The sequence below is a fragment of the Oncorhynchus mykiss genome, chromosome 15 (assembly GCF_057628025.1).
Source record: "Oncorhynchus mykiss isolate SJ-2025 chromosome 15, ASM5762802v1, whole genome shotgun sequence".
Classification (NCBI taxonomy): domain Eukaryota; kingdom Metazoa; phylum Chordata; class Actinopteri; order Salmoniformes; family Salmonidae; genus Oncorhynchus; species Oncorhynchus mykiss.
In genome coordinates this window covers 86,405,270-86,431,041 of record NC_143036.1, presented here as the reverse complement: position 1 = coordinate 86,431,041, position 25,772 = coordinate 86,405,270, and the positions used below count along the sequence as shown (strand labels likewise).

At 44.0% G+C, this 25,772-nt stretch overlaps 1 protein-coding gene across 6 annotated transcripts in view; it reads right to left on the bottom strand.

The window, feature by feature from the left end:
* dclre1c (DNA cross-link repair 1C, PSO2 homolog (S. cerevisiae)) overlaps positions 1-25,772 on the bottom strand; it is a 27,776-nt gene extending 2,004 nt beyond the window's left edge. Inside the window, exons 1-12 of one of the 6 annotated variants that reach the window (XM_090201491.1) lie at positions 25,147-25,772; positions 24,953-25,004; positions 24,660-24,707; positions 24,509-24,568; positions 24,333-24,388; positions 19,948-20,049; positions 8,320-8,392; positions 7,873-8,013; positions 7,083-7,184; positions 6,725-6,861; positions 6,563-6,617; positions 6,383-6,471 (exon numbers count right to left, since the gene is read on the bottom strand). In XM_090201491.1, coding sequence (XP_090057617.1) covers positions 6,383-6,471; positions 6,563-6,617; positions 6,725-6,861; positions 7,083-7,184; positions 7,873-8,013; positions 8,320-8,392; positions 19,948-20,049; positions 24,333-24,334 — 701 coding nt within the window. In that variant the 5' untranslated portion in view covers positions 24,335-24,388; positions 24,509-24,568; positions 24,660-24,707; positions 24,953-25,004; positions 25,147-25,772. Of the gene's footprint in view, positions 1-6,382; positions 6,472-6,562; positions 6,618-6,724; positions 6,862-7,082; positions 7,185-7,872; positions 8,014-8,319; positions 8,393-19,947; positions 20,050-24,332; positions 24,389-24,508; positions 24,569-24,659; positions 24,850-24,952; positions 25,005-25,146 lie in introns of all 6 variants that reach the window. The other 5 variants (XM_090201489.1, XM_090201492.1, XM_090201493.1 and 2 more) reach the window with 5 other exon arrangements.

The window sequence follows — 25,772 nt, the reverse complement described above, 5'->3', positions numbered from 1 at the left end:
AAGATATCTGCAGTATTGAAGGTCCAAGAACACAGTGGTCTCCATCATTCTTCAATGGAAGAAGTTTGGAACCACCAAGACACTTCCTAGAGCTGGACGCCCAGTCAGGGAGGTGACCAAGAACCCGATGGTCCCTCTGACAGAGCTCCAGAGTTCCTCTGTGGAGATGGGTTAACCTTCCAGAAGGACAACCATCTCTGCAGCACTCCACCAATCAGGCCTTTATGGTAGAGTGGCCAGACGGAAGCCACTCCTCTGTTAAAGGCACGACAGCACGCTTGAAGTTTGCCAAAAGGCAGCTAAAGGATTCTCAGACCATGAGAAACAAGATTGAACTCTTTGGCCTGAATGCCAAGTGTCACGTCTGGAGAAAACCAGGCGCCGCTCATCACCTGGACAATACCATCCCTACGGTGAAGCATGGTGGTGGCAGCATCATGCTATGGGGATGTTTTTCAGCGGCAGGGACTGGGAGACTAGTCAGGATCTAGGGAGAGATGAACGGAGCAAAGTACAGAGAGATCCTTAGGACATCAGACTGGGGCGAAGGTTCACCTTCCAACAAGACAACGGCCCTAAGCACACAGCCAAGCCAATGCAGGACTGGCTTTGGGACAAGTCTCTGAATGTCCTTGAGTGGCCCAGCCAGAGCCCGGACTTGAACCTGATCGAACAGCTCTGGAAAGACCTGAAAATAGCTGCGCAGCGACGTTCCCCATCCAACCCGACAGAGCTTGAGAGGATCTGCAGAGAAGAATGGGAGAAACACCACAAATACAGGTGTGCCAAACTTGTAGCATCATACCCAAGAAGACTTTAGGCTGTAATCTGACAGAGGTGCTTCAAAGTATTGAGTAACGGGTCTGAATATTTATGTAAATGTCATATTTTTTAAATATTTGATACATTTGCAAAAATGTCTTAACCTGTTTTTGCTTTGTTATTATGGGGGTATGAGGAAATAAGGCTGTGGAAAAGGTGAAGGGGTCTGAATACTTTCCCAACACAAACACAAACAGGCCTAATTCTCCACAGTCCTGTCATGGATTCAACAGCATTGGGTCTAAGGGTTAAGACATCCGCATGCTTCCCAGCCGAAACAGTACGGTAGAGTTCATACACATACACCGAACAAAAATATTAACACAACATGTAAAGTGTTGGTCCCATGTTTCAGGAGTTGAAATAAAATATCCCAGAAAAGTTCCAAATGCATCAAAAAAAGCATATTTCTCTAAAATGTTGTGAATAGATTTGTTTACATTCCTATTAGAGTATTTCTCATTTGCCAAGATAATCCATCCACCTGACAGGTGTGGCATATCAAGAAGCTGATTTAAACAGAATTATCATTACACAGGTGCACCTCGTGCTGGGGACAATAAAAAGGCCATTCTAAAATGTGCCGTTTTGTCACACAACACAGAGCTCTCATGTTGAGGGAGCATGCAATTGGCATGCTGACTGCAGGAATATCCACCAGAGCTGTTGCCAGATCATTTGTTAATTTCTCTACCATAAGCCGCCTCCAACGTCATTTTAGAGAACTTGGCAGTACGTCCAACCAGCCTCACAACCGCAGACCACGTGTAACCACACCAGCCAAGGACCTCCACATCTGACTTCTTCACCTGCGGGACCATCTGAGACCAGCCACCCGGACAGCTGATGAAACAGTAGAATTTCTGCACAAACTATAAGAAACCGCCTTGGGGAAGCTCATCTGTGTGCTCGTCGTCCTCAGCAGGGTCTTGACCTGACTGCAGTTCGGCACGCTGGAGAAATGTGCTTTCACGGAGGAATCGTGATTTCAACTGTACCTGGCAGATAGCTTTTATAGTGTTGTGTGGGCAAGTGGTTTGCTGATGTTAACGTTGTGAACATAACCCCACTGTCACTATGGGGCGCTATGATATGGGCAGGCATAAACTACAGACAACGAACACAATTACGTTTTATCAATGACAATGAGTGCACAGATCCTGAGGCCCATTGTCGTGCCATTCATCCACCGTCATCAGCTCATGTTTCAGCATGATAATGCACGGTCCCATGTAGCAAGGATCTGTACACAATTACTGGAAGCTGAAAATGTCCCAGTTCTTCCATGGCCTGCATCCTCACCAGACATGTCACCCCATTGAGCATGTCTGGGATCAACGTGTACGACAGCGTGTTCCAGTTCCTGCCCAATATCCAGCAACTTAGCGCAGCCATTGAAGAGGAGTGGGACAACATTCCACAATCAACAGCCTGATCAACTCTGAAGGAGATGTGTCGCGCTGCTTGAGGCAAATGGTGGTCACTGCCTGGTTCTCTGACCCACGCCAGATACTGACTGGTTCTCTGACCCACGCCAGATACTGCCTGGTTCTCTGACCCACGCCAGATACTGCCTGGTTCTCTGACCCACGCCAGATACTGCCTGGTTCTCTGACCCACGCCAGATACTGCCTGGTTCTCTGACCCACGCCAGATACTGCCTGGTTCTCTGACCCACGCCAGATACTGCCTGGTTCTCTGACCCACGCCAGATACTGCCTGGTTCTCTGACCCACGCCAGATACTGCCTGGTTCTCTGACCCACGCCAGATACTGCCTGGTTCTCTGACCCACGCCAGATACCCTCCATAGATTAGGGTCTAATGAATGCATTTCCATTGACTGGTTTCCTCATATGAACTGTAACTCAGTCAGACCTTTGACATGGTTGTGTTTATATTGTTGTTCAGTGTATTATGTTAACATTTTGGGGCGTTTGTTTGTTTTGGACATCAGAGTTTTTTGGCTGCTCAGGCACAATGTTTCTCTGGAGACAAGCCGAAGTTCGGAGCCGAAGTCTACACCCCTACGTCAACCAAATCAAATGTATTTATATAGCCCTTCGTACATCAGCTGATATCTCAAAGTGCTGTACAGAAACCCAGCCTAAAACCTCAAACAGCAAGCAATGCAGGTGTAGAAGCACGGTGGCTAGGAAAAACTCCCTAGAAAGGCCAAAACCTAGGAAGAAACCTAGAGAGGAACCAGGCTATGTGGGGTGGCCAGTCCTCTTCTGGCTGCGCCGGGTGGAGATTATAACAGAACATGGCCAAGATGTTCAAATGTTCATAAATGACCAGCATGGTCCAATAATAATAAGGCAGAACAGTTGAAACTGGAGCAGCAGCACGGCCAGGTGGACTGGGGACAGCAAGGAGTCATCATGTCAGGTAGTCCTGACCCCTACGTCAACAGTAGGGATTCTTCAATAAAGTCATTGTCATTCAACGAGAGAACTCGTTTTCATACAATTTTTTTCTGCACCAAACATTTTAGTTAAATGTGAATTTGTGCGACTAATTTTGACAACTTGAGTTGATTCTGATTATTTTGAGGAAGTGTATAATGGCTACGGCGTCTCAATGGACAAACCGTACTATTGATGTTTTTCAAGCGAAGGTCTTTTAAGGGATTTATGGAGCACACGTGTTGAATTCAGCTAGCCGGGTACAGCTAGCCGTGTTCAACTAGCCTGGTCACCCAGCTAGTTGAACCCAACGAACTGAAGCATGCTGACGCCTTTAAGGTGTTGGGGGTAAGGGCTGGGGTGTAAGGGGGTTGGCCGGCTAAGGTATTTGTATTTATTATGGCAGCAGCTACTCTTCCTGGGGTTTATTATGGATCCCCATTAGTTCCTGCCAAGGCAGCAGCTACTCTTCCTGGGGTTTATTATGGATCCCCATTAGTTCCTGCCAAGGCAGCAGCTACTCTTCCTGAGGTTTATTATGGATCCCCATTAATTCCTGCCAAAGCAGCAGCTACTCTTCCTGGGGTCCAGCAAATTGAAGGCAGTTTATACCATTTTCACAACCTACTGTGTGCCCTCATGCCCCTACTCCACCACTACCACATCCATGTGTATGTATAGTGCGTGTGTTAGTGTGTATGCATGTGTCTGTGCCCATGTTTGTAATGCTTCACAGTCCTCGCTGTTCCATAAGGTTTTTTAAAAAATCTAAATCTACTGCTTGCATCAGTTACCTGATGTGGAATAGAGTTCCATGTAGTCATGGCTCTATGTAGTACTGTGCGCCTCCCATAGTCTGTTCTGGACTTGGGGACTGTGAAGAGACCTCTGGTGGCATGTCTTGTGGGGTATGCATGGGTGTCCTAGCAATGTGCTAGTAGTTTATACAGACAGCTCGGTTCATTCAACATGTCAATACCTCTCAAAAATAAAAGTAGTGATGAAGTCAACCTCTCCTCCACTTTGAGCCAGGAGAGATTGACATGAATATTTATTAATATTCGCTCTCTGTGAACATCCATGCTTCCCTGTTCTGAGACAATTGCAATTTTCCTAAGTCCTTTTTTGTGGTACCTGACCACACGACTGAACAGTAGTCCAGGTGCGACAAAACAAGGGCCTGTAGGACCTGCCTTGTTGATAGTGATGTTAAGAAGGTAGAAACTAGGGCCTGTAGGACCTGCCTTGTTGATCGTGCTGTTAAGAAGGTAGAAACTAGGGCCTGTAGGACCTGCCTTGTTGATAGTGTTGTTAAGAAGGTAGAAACTAGAGCCTGTAGGACCTGCCTTGTTGATCGTGCTGTTAAGAAGGTAGAAACTAGGGCCTGTAGGACCTGCCTTGTTGATAGTGTTGTTAAGAAGGTAGAAACTAGAGCCTGTAGGACCTGCCTTGTTGATAGTGCTGTTAAGAAGGTAGAAACTAGGGCCTGTAGGACCTGTCTTGTTGATAGTGCTGTTAAGAAGGTAGAAACTAGGGCCTGTAGGACCTGCCTTGTTGATAGTGCTGTTAAGAAGGTAGAAACTAGGGCCTGCAGGACCTGCCTTGTTGATAGTGTTGTTAAGAAGGTAGAGCAGAGCTTTCTTATGGACAGACTTCTACCCATCTTAGCTACTGTTGTATCAACATGTTTTGACCATGACAGTTTACAATCTAGTGTTACTCCAAGAAGTTTAGCCATCTCAACTTGCTCAATTTCCACGTGATTTATTACAAGATTTAGTTGGGGTTTAGTGAGTGTTTTGTTCCAAATACAATGCTTTTAGTTTTAGACATATTTAGGGCTAACTTATTCCTTGCCACCAACTCTGAAACTAACTGCAGCTCTTTGTTGAGTGTTGCAGTCATTTCAGTCGCTGTAGTAGCTGATGTGTATAATGAGTCATCCGCATACATAGAAACTCAGGCTTTACTCAGTCAGTGGCATGTCGTTAGTAAAAATTGAAAACAGCAAGGGTCCTAAACAGCTGCCCTGGAGAATGCCTGATTCTACCTGGATTATGTTGGAGAGGCTTCCATTAAAGAACACCCTCTGTGTTCTGTTAGACAGGTAACTCTTTATCCACATTATAGCAGGGGGGTGTAAAGCCATAACACATATGTCTTTCCAGCAGCAGACTATGATCAATCATGTCCAAATCTGCACTGAAGTCTAACAAGACAGCCCCCACAATCATTTTATCATCAATTTCTCTCAGCCAATCTTCAGTCATTTGTGTAAGTGCTGTACTTGTTGAATGTCCTTCTCCATAAGCGTGCTGAAAGTCTGTTAATTTGTTTAGGGTGAAATAGCATTGTATCTGGTCAAACACCATTTCTTCCAGAAGTTTACTAAGGGTTGGTGGTAACAGGCTGATTGGTCGGCTATTTGAGCCAGTAAAGGGGGCTTTACTATTCTTAGGTGGCAGAATGACTTTAGCTTCCCTCTAGGCCTGAAGGCTCACACTCTCTAGTAGGCTTGGATTGAAGATGTGGCAAATAAGAGTGGCAATATCGTCTGCTATCATCCTCAGTAACTTTCCATCGAGATTGTCAGACCCTGGTGGCTTGTCGTTGTTGATAGACAACAATAATCACCTCCTAGACACTGACTTTATGGAATTCAGAAGTACAATTATTGTCTTTCATAATATGGTCAGATATACCTGGATGTGTAGTGTCAGTGTTTGTTGCTGGCATGTCATCCCTAAGTTTGCTTATCTTGCCAATGAAAAGTAATTCAAGTAGGTTGCGATGAATGAGCCATCTGTTTCAATGAATGAAGGAGCAGAGTTGGCTTTTTATCCCAAAAATGTCATTTAAGGTTCCCCAAAGCTTTTTACTATCATTCTTTATATCATTTAACTTTGTTTCGTAGTGTAAGGGGTTGGGGTATGGGGGTTGGGGGGTATTGGGGTTGGGGGGTTGGAGTATTAGGGGGGTTGGGTTATTAGGGGGTTGGGGCATAATGGGGTTGGGGCATGTTGGTATGAGTATTAGGGGTTTGGGGCATAATGGGGGTTGGGGCATAATGGGGTTGGGGCATGTTGGGGATTGGGGTATTAGGGAGTTTCGGTGTAGAGAAGACATTCAGTGTATAGAGGATGACTGGCTCACAGCTCCGTGACATCAGCGTGAGTTCGGCCAATAGGAATGACACTGGGGTAGATGTTGATTGGCTGGAGATAAGACAGGAAGTCTTTTATCTGAAAACAGGAAGAAGAGAAGAGTATCACACACAGAGGCAGACAGGCACAGACCGAGGCAGACAGACAGATAGGCAGGCAGGTGTCTCACCTCAGAGTAGGATGAGTGGAAGGAAAAGCAGGCTCTGTAGGAACTGGCACCTGTCCTGAAAACATTACACATCTGTGTAAGATAATGTGTATGTGTTTTTCTGTGTGTGTGTGTGTTTCTCTGAGTGTGAGTGTGTGTGTGTGTTTCTCTGAGTGTGTGTACCTGACGATAACCTTAGTCCTCTGTGTTCTCTCTCCAAACCACATAGTGGAGGGTTTGATACTGATGATGCTTAGAGGAGTTCCATCTGATGCCGAGGAGCCACACGGCAGCCTGCTGGCAGGAACAAACTCCTCATCCTACACAACGACATGTTTCTATTGGTTAGGACTCCTCATCCTACACACATGTTTCTATTGGTTAGGACTCCTCATCCTACACACAACATGTTTCTATTGGTTAGGGCTCCTCATCCTACACAACAACATGTTTCTATTGGTTAGGGCTCCTCATCCTACACAACAACATGTTTCCATTGGTTAGGGGTTTCTAAGAGAAAGGGGGCGTGTAACAGCGTTACCTTGGGGTGACGGCAGGCATGGATCTGAGTGGCTCGATCCGTGGTCACATGACTCAGAATCTCTGGCATCTTCTTAAACATGTCCAGGCTTTTGACATGAATCTACAACACATCATGTGTCATTATTTGTCATGCTTAACAAAGTGTATGTTTAAAATAAATCTTATTTGGTATCGGCGTCCCATCCATGGGACAGTTGAGCTAACGTAGGCCAATGTGATTAGTATGAGGTTGTAAGTAACAAGAACAGTCATATCTGATATTGTCAGAAAGCTTAAATTATTGTTAATCTAACTGTACTGTCCAATGTACAGTAGCTATTACAGTGAAAGAATATCATGCTATTGTTTGAGAGTGCACCGTAATGAACTTAAAGTTATTAATAAACAAATTAGGCACATTTGGGCAGTCTTGATACAACATTTTTAAGAAATGCAATGGTTCATTGGATCAGTCTAAAACTGCACATACTGCTGCCATCTAGTGGCCAAAATCTAAATGTCACCTGGGCTGGAATAATACATTATGGCCTTTCTCTTGCATTTTAAAGATAATGGTACAAAAAAAAGTTATCTTTCTTTGTATTGTTATTCTCCTACATTCATTTCACATTTCCACAAACTTCAAAGTGTTTCCTTTCAAATGGTACCAAGAATATGCATATCCTTGCTTCAGGATATGCATATCCTTGCTTCCTGAGCTACAGGCAGTTAGATTTGGGTATGTCATTTTAGGTGGAAATTGAAAAAGGGGGGGGATCCTTAAGAGGTTTTAAGTGTTGGTCACCTACCTGTGTGTGAAACTCGTCCCCCAGGTTAGTGAAGAGGTATTCATATCCATATGCAGCTTTACAATTCAGCCACACTGTATGGTACACACTCCTACTGACCCAGTCCTGTACCAGCCCCCGGATAGCATGTAGACACGTCTCCTAAACACACACACACAGTCCTGTACCAGCCCCCGGATAGCATGTAGACACGTCTCCTACACACACTCTGCAGCTCTCTCTCTCCCCCCTCTCTCTCTCTCTCCCCCTGTAGCTCTCTCTCTGTAGCTCTCTCTAGCTCTCCCCTCTCTCGCTCTATAGCTCTCTCTCTGTGTAGCTCTCTCTCTCTCTCTGTTTAGAGCTCTCTCTCTCTGTGTAGCTCTCTCTCTCTCTAGCTCTCGCTCTGTGTAGCTCTCTCTCTCTCTGTGTGTAGCTCTCTCTCGCTCTCTCAGAATCCCACACACTCACCCTGCTGGGGATCTGGTAGAAGCGAGGGTCGTAAAAGGTGGAGTCCAGATACACACTCTTGATGTCTTTCACCCTGAAACAACACAGCACACTGTCTGTCTGGCATTGGAACTGAGGACCACTGTATATTGCCTAGGTTTTACTTGGTGTGTTCTCTCCTGTGTGCTGGTTAGGGCTCGGATGACAAGACAGTTTTAGGGTCGAGGAGGTTTAATGACGCTGATTTACAATATGGGCATGAACATCACAGTGGATTATGGTCAACTTGTCTAAATGTAGATGTTCCAATCAGCGGCTTGTATGTGTGGAGGCCTGGAGATGCTAAACATGTTTGTTGATTAACGGTCAATTACCATGAGACGCTGTCATGACCGCCACAGCCCTATATGGGCACATATTGTGAATCTTCAGCATCATCAAACCATCTCCACTATAATCCACTGTCTTGTCACCTGGGCACATATTGTGAATCTTCAGCATCATTAAACCATCTCGACCATAAAACACTAAACTAATCAAATACAAATTCACTATAATTGTAGGCTAACTCTGAATTTGTTTAATTTAGGCTATACCAGTTATCTTTTTTTGTGTCATGTATTGTATAACAGCACAATCATTTATTTTTTCCGGGTTTGGGCTCATACAGTGCATTCAAAGTATTCAGACCTCTTGACATTTTGTTATGTTACAGCCTTATTCTAAAATTGAGGAAGTTGTTTTTCCCCTCATCAATCTACACAATACCCCATAATGACATCACAATACCCCATAATGACATCACAATACCCCATAATGACATCACAGTACCCCATAATGACAAAGCAAAAACTGAATTTATTTTGTAATTTTTTAAATATGTTTAAGTATTCAGACCCTTTACTCAGTACTTTTGTTGAAGCACCTCTGTCAGATTACAGCCTAGTGTCTTCTTGGGTATGATGCTACAAGCTTGGCACACCTGTATTTGGGGGAGTTTCTCCCATTCTTCTCAGCAGATCCTCTCCAGCTCGGTCAGGTTGAATGGGGAGCATCGCTGCACAGCTATTTTCAGGTCTCTCCAGAGATGTTTGATTGGGTTAAATTCCCGGGCTCTGCCTGGGCCACTCGACATCCAGAGACTTTTCCCGAAGCCACTCCTGGGTTGTCTTGGCTGTGTGCTTAGGTTCGTTGGTCTGTTAGAAGGTGAATCTTCGCCCCAGTCTAAGGTCCTGAGTGTATTGGCCAGGTGATGAGCGGCGCCTGGTTCTCCAGACGTGACACTTGGCATTCAGGCCAAAGAGTTCAATCTTGTTTCTCATGGTCTGAGAATCCTTTAGGTGCCTTTTGGCAAACTTCAAGCGTGCTGTCGTGCCTTTTACTGAGGATAATTATAAAATAAAATAAAAATCTTAGTGTAACAACTGTTTTAGAAAGTCTGTCCACTCTACCATAAAGGCCTGATTGGTGGAGTGCTGCAGAGATGGTTGTCCTTCTGGAAGGTTAACCCATCTCCACAGGAACTCTGGAGCTCTGTCAGAGCGACCATCGGGTTCTTGGTCACCTCCCTGACTGGGCGGCCAGCTCTAGGAAGCGTCTTGGTGGTTCCAAACTTCCTTCATTTAAGAATGATGGAGACCATGGTGTTCTTGGGTACCTTTAATACTGCAGATATTTTTTGGTACCTTTCCCCAGATCTGTGCCTCGACACAATCCTGTCTCGAAGCTCTACGGAGGATTCCTTCAACCTCATGGCTTGGGTTTTGCTCTACCTATCAACTGTGGAACCTTACATAGGACATGATTTGGAAAGGCACACACCTGTCTATCAATTGAATTTAGCACAGGTGGATTCCAATCAAGTTGTAGAAACATCAAGGATGATCAATAAAAACAGGATGCACCTGAGCTCTACAGTATTTTGAGTCTCAGAGCAAAGGGTCTGAATACTTACGTAAATAAGTTATTTGTTTACTTTTAATACATTTGCTAAAATTAACAACTTTTGGCTTTGTAATTATGGGGTATTGTGTATCGATTAATGTGAGGAAACATTCTAAAATGGATTAGATACATTTAACAAAATGTGGAAAAAATGAAGGGGTCTGAATACTTTCCTTAGGCCCTGTGTTGGCCCATGCCAAGGTAGGCCAGTTGAGAACAACTTCTCATTTACAACTGCGACCTGGCCAAGATAAAGCAAAGCAGTGCCACACAAACAACAACACAGTGTTACACATGGAATAAACAAAACGTACAGTCAATAACACAATAGAAAAAAAATCTATATACATACAGTGTGTGCAACTGAGGTAAGATTAGAGAGGGAAGGCAATAAATTGGCCATAGCGGTGAAGTCATAACAATTTAGCATTAACACTGGAGTGATAGATGTGCAAGTAGAGATACTGGGGTGCAAAGGAGCAAAGAAAATAACAATATGGGATGAGGTAGTTGGGTGGGCTATTTACAGATGGTCTCTGTACAGGTGTAGTGATCTGCTCTGACAGCTGGTGCTTAAAGCTATTGAGGGAGATATGGGTCTCCAGCTTCAGTGACTTTTTCAATTCGTTCCAGTCATTGGCAGCAGAGAACTGGAAGGAAAGGCGGCCAAAGGAGGAATTGGCTTTGGGGGTGACCAGTGAAATATACCTGCTGGAGCGCGTGCTACAGGTGGGTGCTGCTATGGTGACGAGTGAGTTGAGATAAGGCGGGGCTTAACCTAGCAAAGACTTATAGATGACCTGGAGCAAGTGGGTTTGGCAACAAATATGAAGCAAGGGCCAGCCAACGAGAGCATACAGGTCGCAGTGGTGGGTAGTATATGGGGCTTTGGTGACAAAACGGATGGCACTGTGATAGACTGCATCCAATTTGCTGAGTAGAGTGTTGGAGGCTATTTTATAAATGACATCGCCGAGGTCGAGGATCGGTAGGATGGTCAGTTTTACGAGGGTATGTTCGGCAGCATGAGTGAAGGATGCTTTGTTGCGAAATAGGAAGCCGATTCTAAATTTAATTTTGGATTGGAGATGCTTAATGGTTGAGTTTATTTTATTTTTACAGGGACCGTGCACATTAATCAACGTTTCAGTAAAAGTGACAGTTTTAGCCAACCGGCTAATTTTCAACTGCAGTCCCTGGGCAGGTTATTAAAAACAATTACAATAAAGACAATCATTGAGCAGTGAGCACACGCAGAGCAACATGGGGCAAGCAAGACATAGCATACAGACAGAACAACATAGGACAAGCAAGACGTAGCATACAGACAGAACAAAAACCAGCAAGACAAAATTCATAAAAGCAACTAAGTGTTTCCACACCACAAGCTACAGACAACATGGAAAGCGGCAACACACAGCTAGGGATTATGTTCACAAATCTGATTGACCTTTAGCCATGTCTTCATGCATTTTGTGAAAGTGTGATATGTGGTGCAGTTATGTGTCTGAAGGCAGTGTATTCCAGACATGGGAAACTCTCACAGAGAAAACGGATTTACTAAAGGTGCTTTTCCTTAAGGGAAATACAGTCACCTCATTGTAGACCTTGTGGATCTGCTGCCATTGTTTGGGTTTTCTGTTTAACAAAAATTACTGAGTGGAGGGGGAGCCAGGCCATTTAGGATCTTGAATACAAGACATGCGTCGGTGTATTGCACAAGATTTTCCCAACTCAGGAGCTCATGCTTTCTGAGGATGTAACAGTGATGATGGCTATTGGGCTTCCTATCAAGCTCTTTGAGAGCCTGTTTGTAGACAGACTGAATAGGTTTTAATACAGCAAACTTGGGCCCAACTAGTCAAGCAGTATGTTAAGTGGGGAAGAATCATAGATGTGAAGTACAGTTTTGCTACCGCTATAGTCAAACAATTTCATATAAATCGGAAATTATCTAGGTTGAATTTGGTTATTTGAATGACCTTTTCCACATGCTTTTTAAAAGAGAGGTTGGAATCAAGTATGATGCCAAGGTACTTAAATCAGAAACCACCTGGAGCTTCTCCCCTGACACACAGACATCTGGCTCAGTAGCATCTGTTGCCCTATTTGTGAAGAACATGCAAACAGTTTTTTTCACATTGAGATGCAAACACGAGTCACTAAGCCACTTTGTAACCTGGACCATTACAGTAGTGAGTTCTTGTGCAGCTTGTTGTTTGCTCTTTGCATGCATATATCACTGTATCATCTGCATACATTTTAACTTCAGACCCAGTACAGACAGAAGGCAGATCATTAATGTACAGGCTGAACAGGAGGGGCCCCAGTATTGACCGTTGGGGCACGCCCACATCATAGCTAAGAGTGGGTGACAGCTCATTGCTCACTCTGACACACTGAGCTCTGCCTTCAAGGTATGATTTCATCCATCTCAAGGCATCGGGGGAAAAGTTGAACTTGGACAATTTTGTGATGAGAATCTCATGGTTAACAGTATCAAAAGCCTTCCTTAGGTCCAGAAACACAGCCCCAACAACACCCCCTTTGTCCATGTGAGTCTGGAAGGAGAGTTTACAGTCTAACCAGACACCTAGGTATTTGTAGTTGTCCACATATTCTAAGTCAGAACCGTCCAGAGTAGTGATGCTGGACGGGCGGGCAGGTGCGGGCAGCGATCGGTTGAAGAGCATGCATTTAGTTTTACTTTGAGAAACCAAGGCTGTTGAGTCTGCCGATAAGAATGTGGTGATTGATGGAGTCAAAAGCCTTGGCCAGGTCGATGAATACAGCTGCACAGTAATATCTGTTATCGATGGCGGTTATGATATTGTTTAGGACCTTGAGCGTGGCTGAGGTGCACCCATGACTAGCTCGGAAACCAGATTGCATAGCGGAGAAGGTACGGTGGAATTCAAAATGGTCGGTGATCTGTTTATTAACTTGGCTTTCGAAGACCTTAGACAGGGTAGGATAGATATAGGTCTGTAGCAGTTTGGGTCTAGAGTCTCACCCCCTTTGAAGAGGGGGATGACAGCAGCAGCTTTCCAATCTTTGGGGATCTCAGACGATACGAAAGAGGTTGAACAGGCTAGTAATAGGGGTTGCAATAATTGCGGCAGATAATTTTAGAAAGAGAGGGTCCAGATTGTCTAGCCCAGCTGATTTGTAGGGGTCCAGATTGTCTAGCCCAGCTGATTTGTAGGGGTCCAGATTGTCTAGCCCAGCTGATTTGTAGGGGTACAGATTGTCTAGCCCAGCTGATTTGTAAGGGTCCAGATTGTCTAGCCCGGCTGATTTGTAGGGGTCCAGATTGTCTAGCCCAGCTGATTTGTAGGGGTACAGATTGTCTAGCCCAGCTGATTTGTAGGGGTCCAGATTGTCTGGCCCAGCTGATTTGTAGGGGTCCAGATTGTCTAGCCCAGCTGATTTGTAGGGGTCCAGATTGTCTAGCCCAGCTGATTTGTAGGGGTCCAGATTGTCTAGCCCAGCTGATTTGTAGGGGTCCAGATTGTCTAGCCCAGCTGATTTGTAGGGGTCCAGATTGTCTAGCCCAGCTGATTTGTAGGGGTCCAGATTGTCTAGCCCAGCTGATTTGTAAGGGTCCAGATTGTCTAGCCCAGCTGATTTGTAAGGGTCCAGATTGTCTAGCCCAGCTGATTTGTAAGGGTCCAGATTGTCTAGCCCAGCTGATTTGTAAGGGTCCAGATTGTCTAGCCCAGCTGATTTGTAAGGGTCCAGATTGTCTAGCCCAGCTGATTTGTAAGGGTCCAGATTGTCTAGCCCAGCTGATATTTATTCATTTATTTTATTTTTTTTATTTATTTTACCCTTATTTAACCAGGTAGGCAAGTTGAGAACAAGTTCTCATTTACAATTGCGACCTGGCCAAGATAAAGCAAAGCAGTTCGACAGATACAACAACACAGAGTTACACATGGAGTAAAACAAACATACAGTCAATAATAAAGTATAAACAAGTCTATATACAATGTGAGCAAATGAGGTGAGAAGGGAGGTAAAGGCAAAAAAAGGCCTTGGTGGCAAGGTAAATACAATATAGCAAGTAAAACACTGGAATGGTAGTTTTGCAATGGAAGAATGTGCAAAGTAGAAATAAAAATAATGGGGTGCAAAGGAGCAAAATAAATAAATAAATTAAATACAGTTGGGAAAGAGGTAGTTGATAGGGCTAAATTATATGTGGGCTATGTACAGGTGCAGTAATCTGTGAGCTGCTCTGACAGTTGGTGCTTAAAGCTAGTGAGGGAGATAAGTGTTTCCAGTTTCAGAGATTTTTGTAGTTCGTTCCAGTCATTGGCAGCAGAGAACTGGAAAGAGAGGCGGCCAAAGAAAGAATTGGTTTTGGGGGTGACTAGAGAGATATACCTGCTGGAGCGTGTGCTACAGGTGGGAGATGCTATGGTGACCAGCGAGCTGAGATAAGGGGGGACTTTACCTAGCAGGGTCTTTTAGATGACATGGAGCCAGTGGGATTGGCGACGAGTATGAAGCGAGGGCCAGCCAACGAGAGCGTACAGGTCGCAATGGTGGGTAGTGTATGGGGCTTTGGTGACAAAACGGATTGCACTGTGATAGACTGCATCCAGTTTGTTGAGTAGGGTATTGGAGGCTATTTTGTAAATTACATCGCCAAAGTCGAGGATTGGTAGGATGGTCAGTTTTACAAGGGTATGTTTGGCAGCATGAGTGAAGGATGCTTTGTTGCGAAATAGGAAGCCAATTCTAGATTTAACTTTGGATTGGAGATGTTTGATATGGGTCTGGAAGGAGAGTTTACAGTCTAACCAGACACCTAAGTATTTGTAGTTGTCCACGTATTCTAAGTCAGAGCCGTCCAGAGTAGTGATGTTGGACAGGCGGGTAGGTGCAGGTAGTGATCGGTTGAAGAGCATGCATTTAGTTTTACTTGTATTTAAGAGCAGTTGGAGGCCACGGAAGGAGAGTTGTATGGCATTGAAGCTTGCCTGGAGGGTTGTTAACACAGTGTCCAAAGAAGGGCCGGAAGTATACAGAATGGTGTCGTCTGCGTAGAGGTGGATCAGAGACTCACCAGCAGCAAGAGCGACCTCATTGATGTATACAGAGAAGAGAGTCGGTCCAAGAATTGAACCCTGTGGCACCCCCATAGAGACTGCCAGAGGTCCGGACAACAGACCCTCAGATTTGACACACTGAACTCTATCAGAGAAGTAGTTGGTGAACCAGGCGAGGCAATCATTTGAGAAACCAAGGCTGTTGAGTCTGCCGATGAGGATGTGGTGATTGACAGAGTCGAAAGCCTTGGCCAGATCAATGAATACGGCTGCACAGTAATGTTTCTTATCGATGGCGGTTAAGATATCGTTTAGGACCTTGAGCGTGGCTGAGGTGCACCCATGACCAGCTCTGAAACCAGATTGCATAGCAGAGAAGGTATGGTGAGATTCAAAATGGTCGGTAATCTGTTTGTTGACTTGGCTTTCGAAGACCTTAGAAAGGCATGGTAGGATAGATATAGGTCTGTAGCAGTTTGGGTCAAGAGTGTCCCCCCCTTTGAAGAGGGGGATGACCGCAGCTGCTTTCCAATCTTTGGGAATCTCAGACGACACGAAAGAGAGGTTGAACAGGCTAGTAATAGGGGTGGCAACAATTTCGGCAGATAATTTTAGAAAGAAAGGGTCCAGATTGTCTAGCCCGGCTGATTTGTAGGGGTCCAGATTTTGCAGCTCTTTCAGAACATCAGCTGAATGGATTTGGGAGAAGGAGAAATGGGGAAGGCTTGGGCGAGTTGCTGTTGGGGGTGCAGTGCTGTTGACAGGGGTAGGAGTAGCCAGGTGGAAAGCATGGCCAGCAGTAGAAAAATGCTTATTGAAATTTTCAATTATGGTGGATTTATCAGTGGTGACAGTGTTTCCTATCTTCAGTGCAGTGGGCAGCTGGGAGGAGGTGTTCTTATTCTCCATGGACTTTATAGTGTCCCAGAACTTTTTAGAGTTTGTGCTACAGGATGCAAATTTCTGTTTGAAAAGGCTAGCCTTTGCTTTCCTAATTGCCTGTTAATATTGGTTCCTAACTTCCCTGAGAAGTTGAATATCGCGGGGGCTATTCGACTTCAATAGCATGGCTGTAGTAGCTTAATGCTCTACAACGTGACCTCAATAGCATGGCTGTAGTAGCTTAATGCTCTACAACGTGACTTCAATAGCATGGCTGTAGTAGCTTAATGCTCTACAACGTGACTTCAATAGCATGGCTGTAGTAGCTTAATGCTCTACAACGCGACTTCAATAGCATGGCTGTAGTAGCTTAATGCTCTACAACGTGACTTCAATAGCATGGCTGAAGTAGCTTAATGCACTATAACGTGACTTCAATAGCATGGCTGTAGTAGCTTAATGCTCTACAACGTGACTTCAATAGCATGGCTGTAGTAGCTTAATGCTCTACAACGTGACTTCAATAGCATGGCTGTAGTAGCTTAATGCTCTACAACGTGACTTTAATAGCATGGCTGTAGTAGCTTAATGCTCTACAACATGACTTCAATAGCATGGCTGTAATAGCTTAATGCTCTACAACGTGACCTCAATAGCATGGCTGTAGTAGCTTAATGCTCTACAACGTGACTTCAATAGCATGGCTGTAGTAGCTTAATGCTCTACAACGTGACCTCAATAGCATGGCTGTAGTAGCTTAATGCTCTACAACGTGACTTCAATAGCATGGCTGTAGTAGCTTAATGCTCTACAACGTGACTTCAATAGCATGGCTGTAGTAGCTTAATGCTCTACAACGTGACTTCAATAGCATGGCTGTAGTAGCTTAATGCTCTACAACGTGACTTCAATAGCATGGCTGTAGTAGCTTAATGCTCTACAACGTGACTTCAATAGCATGGCTGTAGTAGCTTAATGCTCTACAACGCGACTTCAATAGCATGGCTGTAATAGCTTAATGCTCTACAACGTGACTTCAATAGCATGGCTGTAACAGCTTAATGCTCTACAACGTGACTTCAATATCATGGCTGTAGTAGCTTAATGCTCTACAACGTGACTTCAATAGCATGGCTGTAATGCTCTACAAGACAATACAACACTAGGCTATACAACGTGACCTCAATAGCATGGCTGTAACAGCTTAATGCTCTACAACGTGACTTCAATAGCATGGCTGTAACAGCTTAATGCTCTACAACGTGACCTCAATAGCATGGCTGTAGTAGCTTAATGCTCTACAACGTGACTTCAATAGCATGGCTGTAGTAGCTTAATGCTCTACAACGTGACTTCAATAGCATGGCTGTAGTAGCTTAATGCTCTACAACGTGACTTCAATAGCATGGCTGTAGTAGCTCTACAAGACAATACAACACTAGGCTATACAACGTGACTGATTAAAGGGGAGCCTCACACAACTGAATGATCTTGAAATGTAAACTTCTAAACAGTTTGGAATGAAATATCTATATAAAGTACATTATATAATTACAGGGTATATAAACAAAGTACTGAGGGACATTATCCTATACAAACACAGGGCTAAATGTCAAAATAATATGACACTGAAAGCTGATCTAGCAAGCCTGCAGTAGCTAGCTCACGGCAGCTAAACACTTCATTAGCAGAACCACTAAATATGACTAACGTGGGCAAGTGCATAAACACTTACAAATCAGCAAGGAGGCACACTGGCAATGGTTAACACAACAAGAGCTAACTGGTGGGAAAACACAGGATGGATGGCACTTTGTCACTAGACTCCTCTCAGCATGCTCTGCTCCACTTCACAGCTCTGATATGATAAACTTCTATGTAGTATTTGGTAGTCATTTTGTCTGTATATACTGTAAGTAGTATATGTGTGTACCTTCTCCCAGAGTGGAGGAGTTCTATGTATTGTACTATGATAAGTAGTATTTGGTAGTTATACTGTAAGTAATATACACTGCTCAAAAAAATAAAGGGAACACTTAAACAACACAATGTAACTCCAAGTCAATCACACTTCTGTGAAATCAAACTGTCCACGTAGGAAGCAACACTGATTCACAATACATTTCACATGCTGTTGTGCAAATGGAATAGACAACAGGTGGAAATTATAGGCAATTAGCAAGACACCCCCAATAAAGGAGTGGTTCTGCAGGTGGGGACCACAGACCACTTCTCAGTTCCTATGCTTCCTGGCTGATGTTTTGGTCACTTTTGAATGCTGGCGGTGCTTTCACTCTAGTGGTAGCATGAGACGGAGTCTACAACCCACACAAGTGGCTCAGGTAGTGCAGCTCATCCAGGATGGCACATCAATGCGAGCTGTGGCAAGAAGGTTTGCTGTGTCTGTCAGCGTAGTGTCCAGAGCATGGAGGCGCTACCAGGAGACAGGCCAGTACATCAGGAGACGTGGAGGAGGCCGTAGGAAGGTAACAACCCAGCAGCAGGACCGCTACCTCCGCCTTTGTGCAAGGAGGAGCAGGAGGAGCACTGCCAGAGCCCTGCAAAATGATCTCCAGCAGGCCACAAATGTGCATGTGCCTGCTCAAATGGTCAGAAATAGACTCCATGAGGGTAGTATGAGGGCCCGATGTCCACAGGTGGGGGTTGTGCTTACAGCCCAACACCGTGCAGGACGTTTGGCATTTGACAGAGAACACCAAGATTGGCAAATTCGCCACTGGCGCCGTGTGCTCTTCACAGATGAAAGCAGGTTCACACTGAGCACATGTGACAGAGTCTGGAGACGCCGTGGAGAACGTTCTGCTGCCTGCAACATCCTCCAGCATGACCGGTTTGGCGGTGGGTCAGTCATGGTGTGGGGTGGCATTTCTTTGGGGGGCCGCACAGCCCTCCATGTGCTCGCCAGAGGTAGCCTGACTGCCATTAGGTACCGAGATGAGATCCTCAGACCCCTTGTAAGACTTTATGCTGGTGCGGTTGGCCCTGGGTTCCTCCTAATGCAAAACAATGCTAGACCTCATGTGGCTGGAGTGTGTCAGCAGTTCCTGCAAGAGGAAGGCATTGATGCTATGGACTGGCCTGCCTGTTCCCCAGACCTGAATCCAATTGAGCACATCATGTCTCGCTCCATCCACCAACGCCACGTTGCACCACAGACTGTCCAGGAGTTGGCGGATGCTTTAGTCCAGGTCTGGGAGGAGATCCCTCAGGAGACCATCCGCCACCTCATCAGGAGCATGCCCAGGCGTTGTAGGGAGGTCATACAGGCACGTGTAGGCCACACACACTACTGAGCCTCATTTTGACTTGTTTTAAGGACATTACATCAAAGTTGGATCAGCCTGTAGTGTGGTTTTCCACTTTAATTTTGAGTGTGACTCCAAATCCAGACCATGGGTTGATAAATTTGATTTCCATTGATAATTTGTGTGATTTTGTTGTCAGCACATTCAACTATGTAAAGAAAAAAGTATTTAATAAGAATATTTCATTCATTCAGATCTAGGATGTGTTATTTTAGTGTTCCCTTTATTTTTTTGAGCAGTATATATATATATATATATATATATATATTACTTACAGGACGACTGATCCTGTTGAAGTGTACCTATGATGAAAATTACAGGCCTCTCATCTTTTTAAGTGGGAGAACTTGCACAATTGGTGGCTGACTAAATACTTTTTTGCTCCACTGTGTGTGTGTATGTATGTATGTATATGTATGTACGTGTGTGTGTGTGTGTACCTGCTCCCAGAGTGGAGGAGTTCTATGCGGGAGGCGTCTCCCTTCGCCAGTCGGAAGTCTCCTGTGTACAACACCGTACCCTGGGCCCCCTCTACCAAGAACCTACACACAAACAAACTAGGGTTGGGAGATATACAGATTTTCATACCTTCATATCGTTCCTGTACCATAACGGGGTATACGGTACGAATGAATGAATGAAATACAGTGCCTTGCAAAAGTGTTCGGCCCCCTTGAACTTTGCGACCTTTTGCCACATTTCAGGCTTCAAACATAAAGATATAAAACTGTCTTTTTTTGTGAAGAATCAACAACAAGTGGGACACAATCATGAAGTGGAACGACATTTATTGGATATTTCAAACTTTTTTAACAAATCAAAAACTGAAAAATTGGGCGTGCAAAATTATTCAGCCCCTCTACTTTCAGTGCAGCAAACTCTCTCCAGAAGTTCAGTGAGGATCTCTGAATGATCCAATGTTGACCTAAATGACTAATGATGATAAATACAATCCACCTGTGTGTAATCAAGTCTCCGTATAAATGCACCTGCACTGTGATAGTCTCAGAGGTCCGTTAAAAGCGCAGAGAGCATCATGAAGAACAAGGAACACACCAGGCAGGTCCGAGATACTGTTGTGAAGAAGTTTAAAGCCGGATTTGGATACAAAAAGATTTCCCAAGCTTTAAACATCCCAAGGAGCACTGTGCAAGCGATAATATTGAAATGGAAGGAGTATCAGACCACTGCAAATCTACCAAGACCTGGCCGTCCCTCTAAACCTTCAGCTCATACAAGGAGAAGACTGATCAGAGATGCAGCCAAGAGGCCCATGATCACTCTGGATGAACTGCAGAGATCTACAGCTGAGGTGGGAGACTCTGTCCATAGGACAATAATCAGTCGTATATTGCACAAATCTGGCCTTTATGGAAGAGTGGCAAGAAGAAAGCCATTTCTTAAAGATATCCATAAAAAGTGTCGTTTAAAGTTTGCCACAAGCCACCTGGGAGACACACCAAACATGTGGAAGAAGGTGCTCTGGTCAGATGAAACCAAAATTGAACTTTTTGGCAACAATGCAAAACGTTATGTTTGGCGTAAAAGCAACACAGCTGAACACACCATCCCCACTGTCAAACATGGTGGTGGCAGCATTATGGTTTGGGCCTGCTTTTCTTCAGCAGGGACAGGGAAGATGGTTAAAATTGATGGGAAGATGGATGGGGCCAAATACAGACCATTCTGGAAGAAAACCTGATGGAGTCTGCAAAAGACCTGAGACTGGGACGGAGATTTGTCTTCCAACAAGACAATGATCCAAAACATAAAGCAAAATCTTCAATGGAATGGTTCAAAAATAAACATATCCAGGTGTTAGAATGGCCAAGTCAAAGTCCAGACCTGAATCCAATCGAGAATCTGTGGAAAGAACTGAAAACTGCTGTTCACAAATGCTCTCCAACCAACCTCACTGAGCTCGAGCTGTTTTGCAAGGAGGAATGGGAAAACATTTCAGTCTCTCGATGTGCAAAACTGATAGAGACATACCCCAAGCGACTTACAGCTGTAATCGCAGCAAAAGGTGGCGCTACAAAGTATTAACTTAAGGGGGCTGAATAATTTTGCACGCCCAATTTTTCAGTTTTTGATTTGTTAAAAAAGTTTGAAATATCCAATAAATGTTGTTCCACTTCATGATTGTGTCCCACTTGTTGTTGATTCTTCACAAAAAAATACAGTTTTATATCTTTATGTTTGAAGCCTGAAATGTGGCAAAAGGTCGCAAAGTTCAAGGGGGCCGAATACTTTCGCAAGGCACTGTATATCTCAGTGCCAGTAAAAAATTTGGACAAACCTACTCATTCCAAGGTTTTTCACTATTCTCTACATTGTAGAATAATAGTGAAGACATCAAAACTATGAAACAACACATTTGGAATCATGTAGAAACCAAAAAAGTGTTAAATTATTTGAGATTCTTCAAAGTAGCCACCCTTTGCCTTGATGACAGCATTGCACACTTGTTATTCTCTCAACCAGTTTCATGAGGTAGTCACCTGGAATCCATTTAAATCAACAGGTGTGCCTTGTTAAGTGTTAATGCATTTGAGCCAATCAGTTGTGTTGTGAAAAGGTAGGGGTGGTTTACAGAACATAGCCCTATTTGGTAAAAGAGTCCATATTTTGGCAAGAACATTTCAAATGAGCAAAGAGAAATGATCGACATTACTTTAAGACATGAAGGTCAGTCAATCCAGAAAATGTAAAGTACTTTGAACATTTTTCAAGTGCAGATGCAAAAACCATCAAGTGCAATGATGAAACTGGCTCTCATGAGGACCACCACAGGAAAGGAAGACCCAGAGTTACCTCTGCTGCAGAGGATAAGTTCATTAGAGTTACCAGCCTCAGAAATTGCAGCCAAAACAAATGCTTCAGAGTTCAAGTAACAGACACATCTCAACATCAACTGTTCAGAGGAGACTACGTGATTTTTTTCATTTTTATTTAACTAGGCAAGTCAGTTAAGAACAACTTCTTATTTACAATGACGGCCTATCGGGGAACAGTGGGTTAACTGTCTTGTTCAGGGGCAGCTCGGTGATTCAATCCACCAACCTTTCGGTTAATGGCCCAACACTAACCACTAGGCTACCTGCCGCCCCGAATCAGGCATTCATGGTCGAATTGCTGCAAAGAAACCACTACTAAATGACATCAATAATAAGAAGAGACTTGCTTGGGCCAAGAAACACAAGCAATGGACATTAGACTGGTGGAAATCTGTCCTTTGGGCTGATGAGTCCAAATTTTGTATTTTTGGTTCCAACCGCCGTGTCTTTGTGAGACGCTGAGTAGGTGAACGGATGATCTCCGCATGCGTGGTTCCCACCGTGAAGCATGGAGGAGGTGGTGTGATGGTGCTTTGCTGGTGACACTGTCTGATTTATTTAGAATTCAAGGCACACTTAATCAGCATGGCAACCACAGCTTCTGCAGTGATACGCCATCCCATCTGGTTTGTGATTTATTTAGAATTCAAAGCACACTTAACCAGCATGGCTACCACAGCATTCTGCAATGATACGCCATCCCATCTGGTCTGCGCTTAGGGGAATATCATTTGTTTTTCAACAGGACAATGACCCAAAACACCTCCAAGCTGTGGAAGGGCTATTTGACCAAGAAGGAGAGTGATGGAGTGCTGCATCAGATGACCTGGCCTCCACAATCAACAGACCTCAACCCAATTGAGATGGTTTGGGATGAGTTGGACTGCAGAGTGAAGCAAAAGCAGCCAACAAGTGCTCAGCATATGTGGGAACTCCTTCAAGACTGTTGGAGAAGCATTCCAGGTGAAGCTGGTTGAGAGAATGCCAAGAGTGTGCAAATCTGTCAAAGGCAAAGGGTGGTTACTTTGAAGAATCTAAAATATATATTTTGATTTGTTTAACACTTTTTTGATTGTGTTATTTCATAGTTTTAATCTTCACTATTTTACAATGTATAAAATAGTAAAAATAAAGAGAACCCCTTGAATGAGTAGGTGTCCAAACTTTTGACTGGTACTAATATATACAAATAACACAGTACTAGTTCTTGATACACACGGGAAACTGTTCTTGACGCAAACCGGTGCGCCTGTACACAAAACATTAAGAACACCTGCTCTTTCCATGACAGACTGACCAGGTGAAAGCTATGATCCCGTATTACTGTCACTTTGTTAAATCCATTTCAATCAGTGTTGATGAAGGGGAGGAGACATGTTAAAGAAGGATTTTTAAGCCTTGAGATAAATGAGACATGGATTGTGTATGTGTGCCATTCAGAGGGTGAATGGGCAAGACAAGAGATTTAAGTGCCTTTGAATGGCATATGATAGTAGGTGCCAAGCGCAGCAGTTTGAGTCAAGAACTGCAACGTTGCTGGGTTTCTCACACTCAACAGTTTCCTTTGTGTATCAAGAATGGTCCACCACCCAGAGGACATCCAGCCAACTTGACACAACTGTGGGAATCATTGGGTCAGCTTCCCTGTGGAAAGCTTTTGACATCTTGTAGTGTCCACGCCCCAACAAATTGGGGGGGAGGCAACTCAATATTAGGAAGGTGTTCTTATTGTTTGTACACCCACCTTTGTAATATTGAGTTGCACCCCTGAGATCATTTAGTCAGTACATCTTAGCTAGGGAAATGATAGTTAGAAACAGTGGCGTAGCATGCACCCCCGCGAGGCTCAGAGCCCAAGTCTAACTAACACACACAAGCTAGGTGATACGTCATATTACCAGAAACACACACAAGCTAGGTGATACCACAAACACAAGCTAGGTGATACCACATAAGCACACATAGATGCACGCACACACAATACTCACATGACCGAGCCTGGACAGTGACCTGCAGGAAGCAGAGTAACCACAAGTTCTTCTCTCTGTGGACACACACCCACACACAATATCAGTCATCAAAGAGTCAGTCATATAGCAAACTAACAGCGATCAGCCCTTATGACCCTCTATCTATATGTTGTAATGATGAACCGGTGTCGTACCTCTCCTGAAGCCTCGTCTATTAAAGTGATTAGTGTGGGACTCTCCAGTTCCAAAGCAACCTAGACAAACAGAAGCACATCAAAATTATACAAAACAAATTTTGCCTAGCAATAGGTCCATAACTAAGATTTTTGAAAATTAACTACTTACTATGTGATCTTCCCAGAAGGCATATTTTGGATTGCTCAGCAACAGTTCCTTAGTTACAAATGAACAGTACAGTTTGACTGTCAGACTGGAACAAATGAACAGTACAGTTTGACTGTCAGACTGGAACAAATGAACAGTACAGTTTGACTGTCAGACTGGAACAAATGAACAGTACAGTTTGACTGTCAGACTGGAACAAATTAACAAAGACAGTAACGTTAGACCTTCAACATCAGTTAGCCATCCTTTGTTTCACTGAACTTTCACACCATCAAAATAAAACGTGATATCACCTGAATTTCAGCTTTCTTTTCAATTGAGGCCCCTTCAGCCCCTTCATGTGATCTGCAGAAAATACATGATGTAAGTAGAGCTAACGTTAGCTAGTTACATGTCCACTGTGTGCCAGTTAAGAGCACATACTGGCTAGTTATCTTTAGCTAACTGCTGTTTGGCTCTCACTGTATCTCAAAGAGTCTTTCTTTACCTTTGTGGCAGTGAGATAAAAAATAAGCCCTTGCATGTAGATTCTCCCTGTCAAACCGATCCAGCGACATGTTGGGATACTCCTTCATGCGACCCGCGAACGAACTCATTTTGACTGAAGATTAGCTCCAATAATTTCCTCAACTTCAACCCATTCGTTGACTAGCTGACATTTCGGCGCATTTTGGTCGGGATACTTGAATAGCTGCCGTTAGCTAAGCCACCTAGTGGATGGGAGCCAAAACGTTTCCACTGTCAGCATTGTATCTGAATTTAAACCTGCTCACAATAACTACGTTGCCAGCATTTATCTTTTCTACCAGTATTACCATAACAACACCTTGTTAAAGAAGAAGAAGGAAGGAAAGTTGGGTTGCTAGCATATATCTGTGCTACCAGTAGACAATTACCATAACAACACATTGTTAAAGAAGAAGAAGAAGAAGAAGAAGGAAGGTTGGGTTGCTAGCATATATCTGTGCTACCAGTAGACAATTACCATAACAACACATTGTTAAAGAAGAAGAAGGAAGGAAGGTTGGGTTGCTAGCATATATCTGTGCTACCAGTAGACAATTACCATAACAACACATTGTTAAAGAAGAAGAAGAAGAAGAAGAAGGAAGG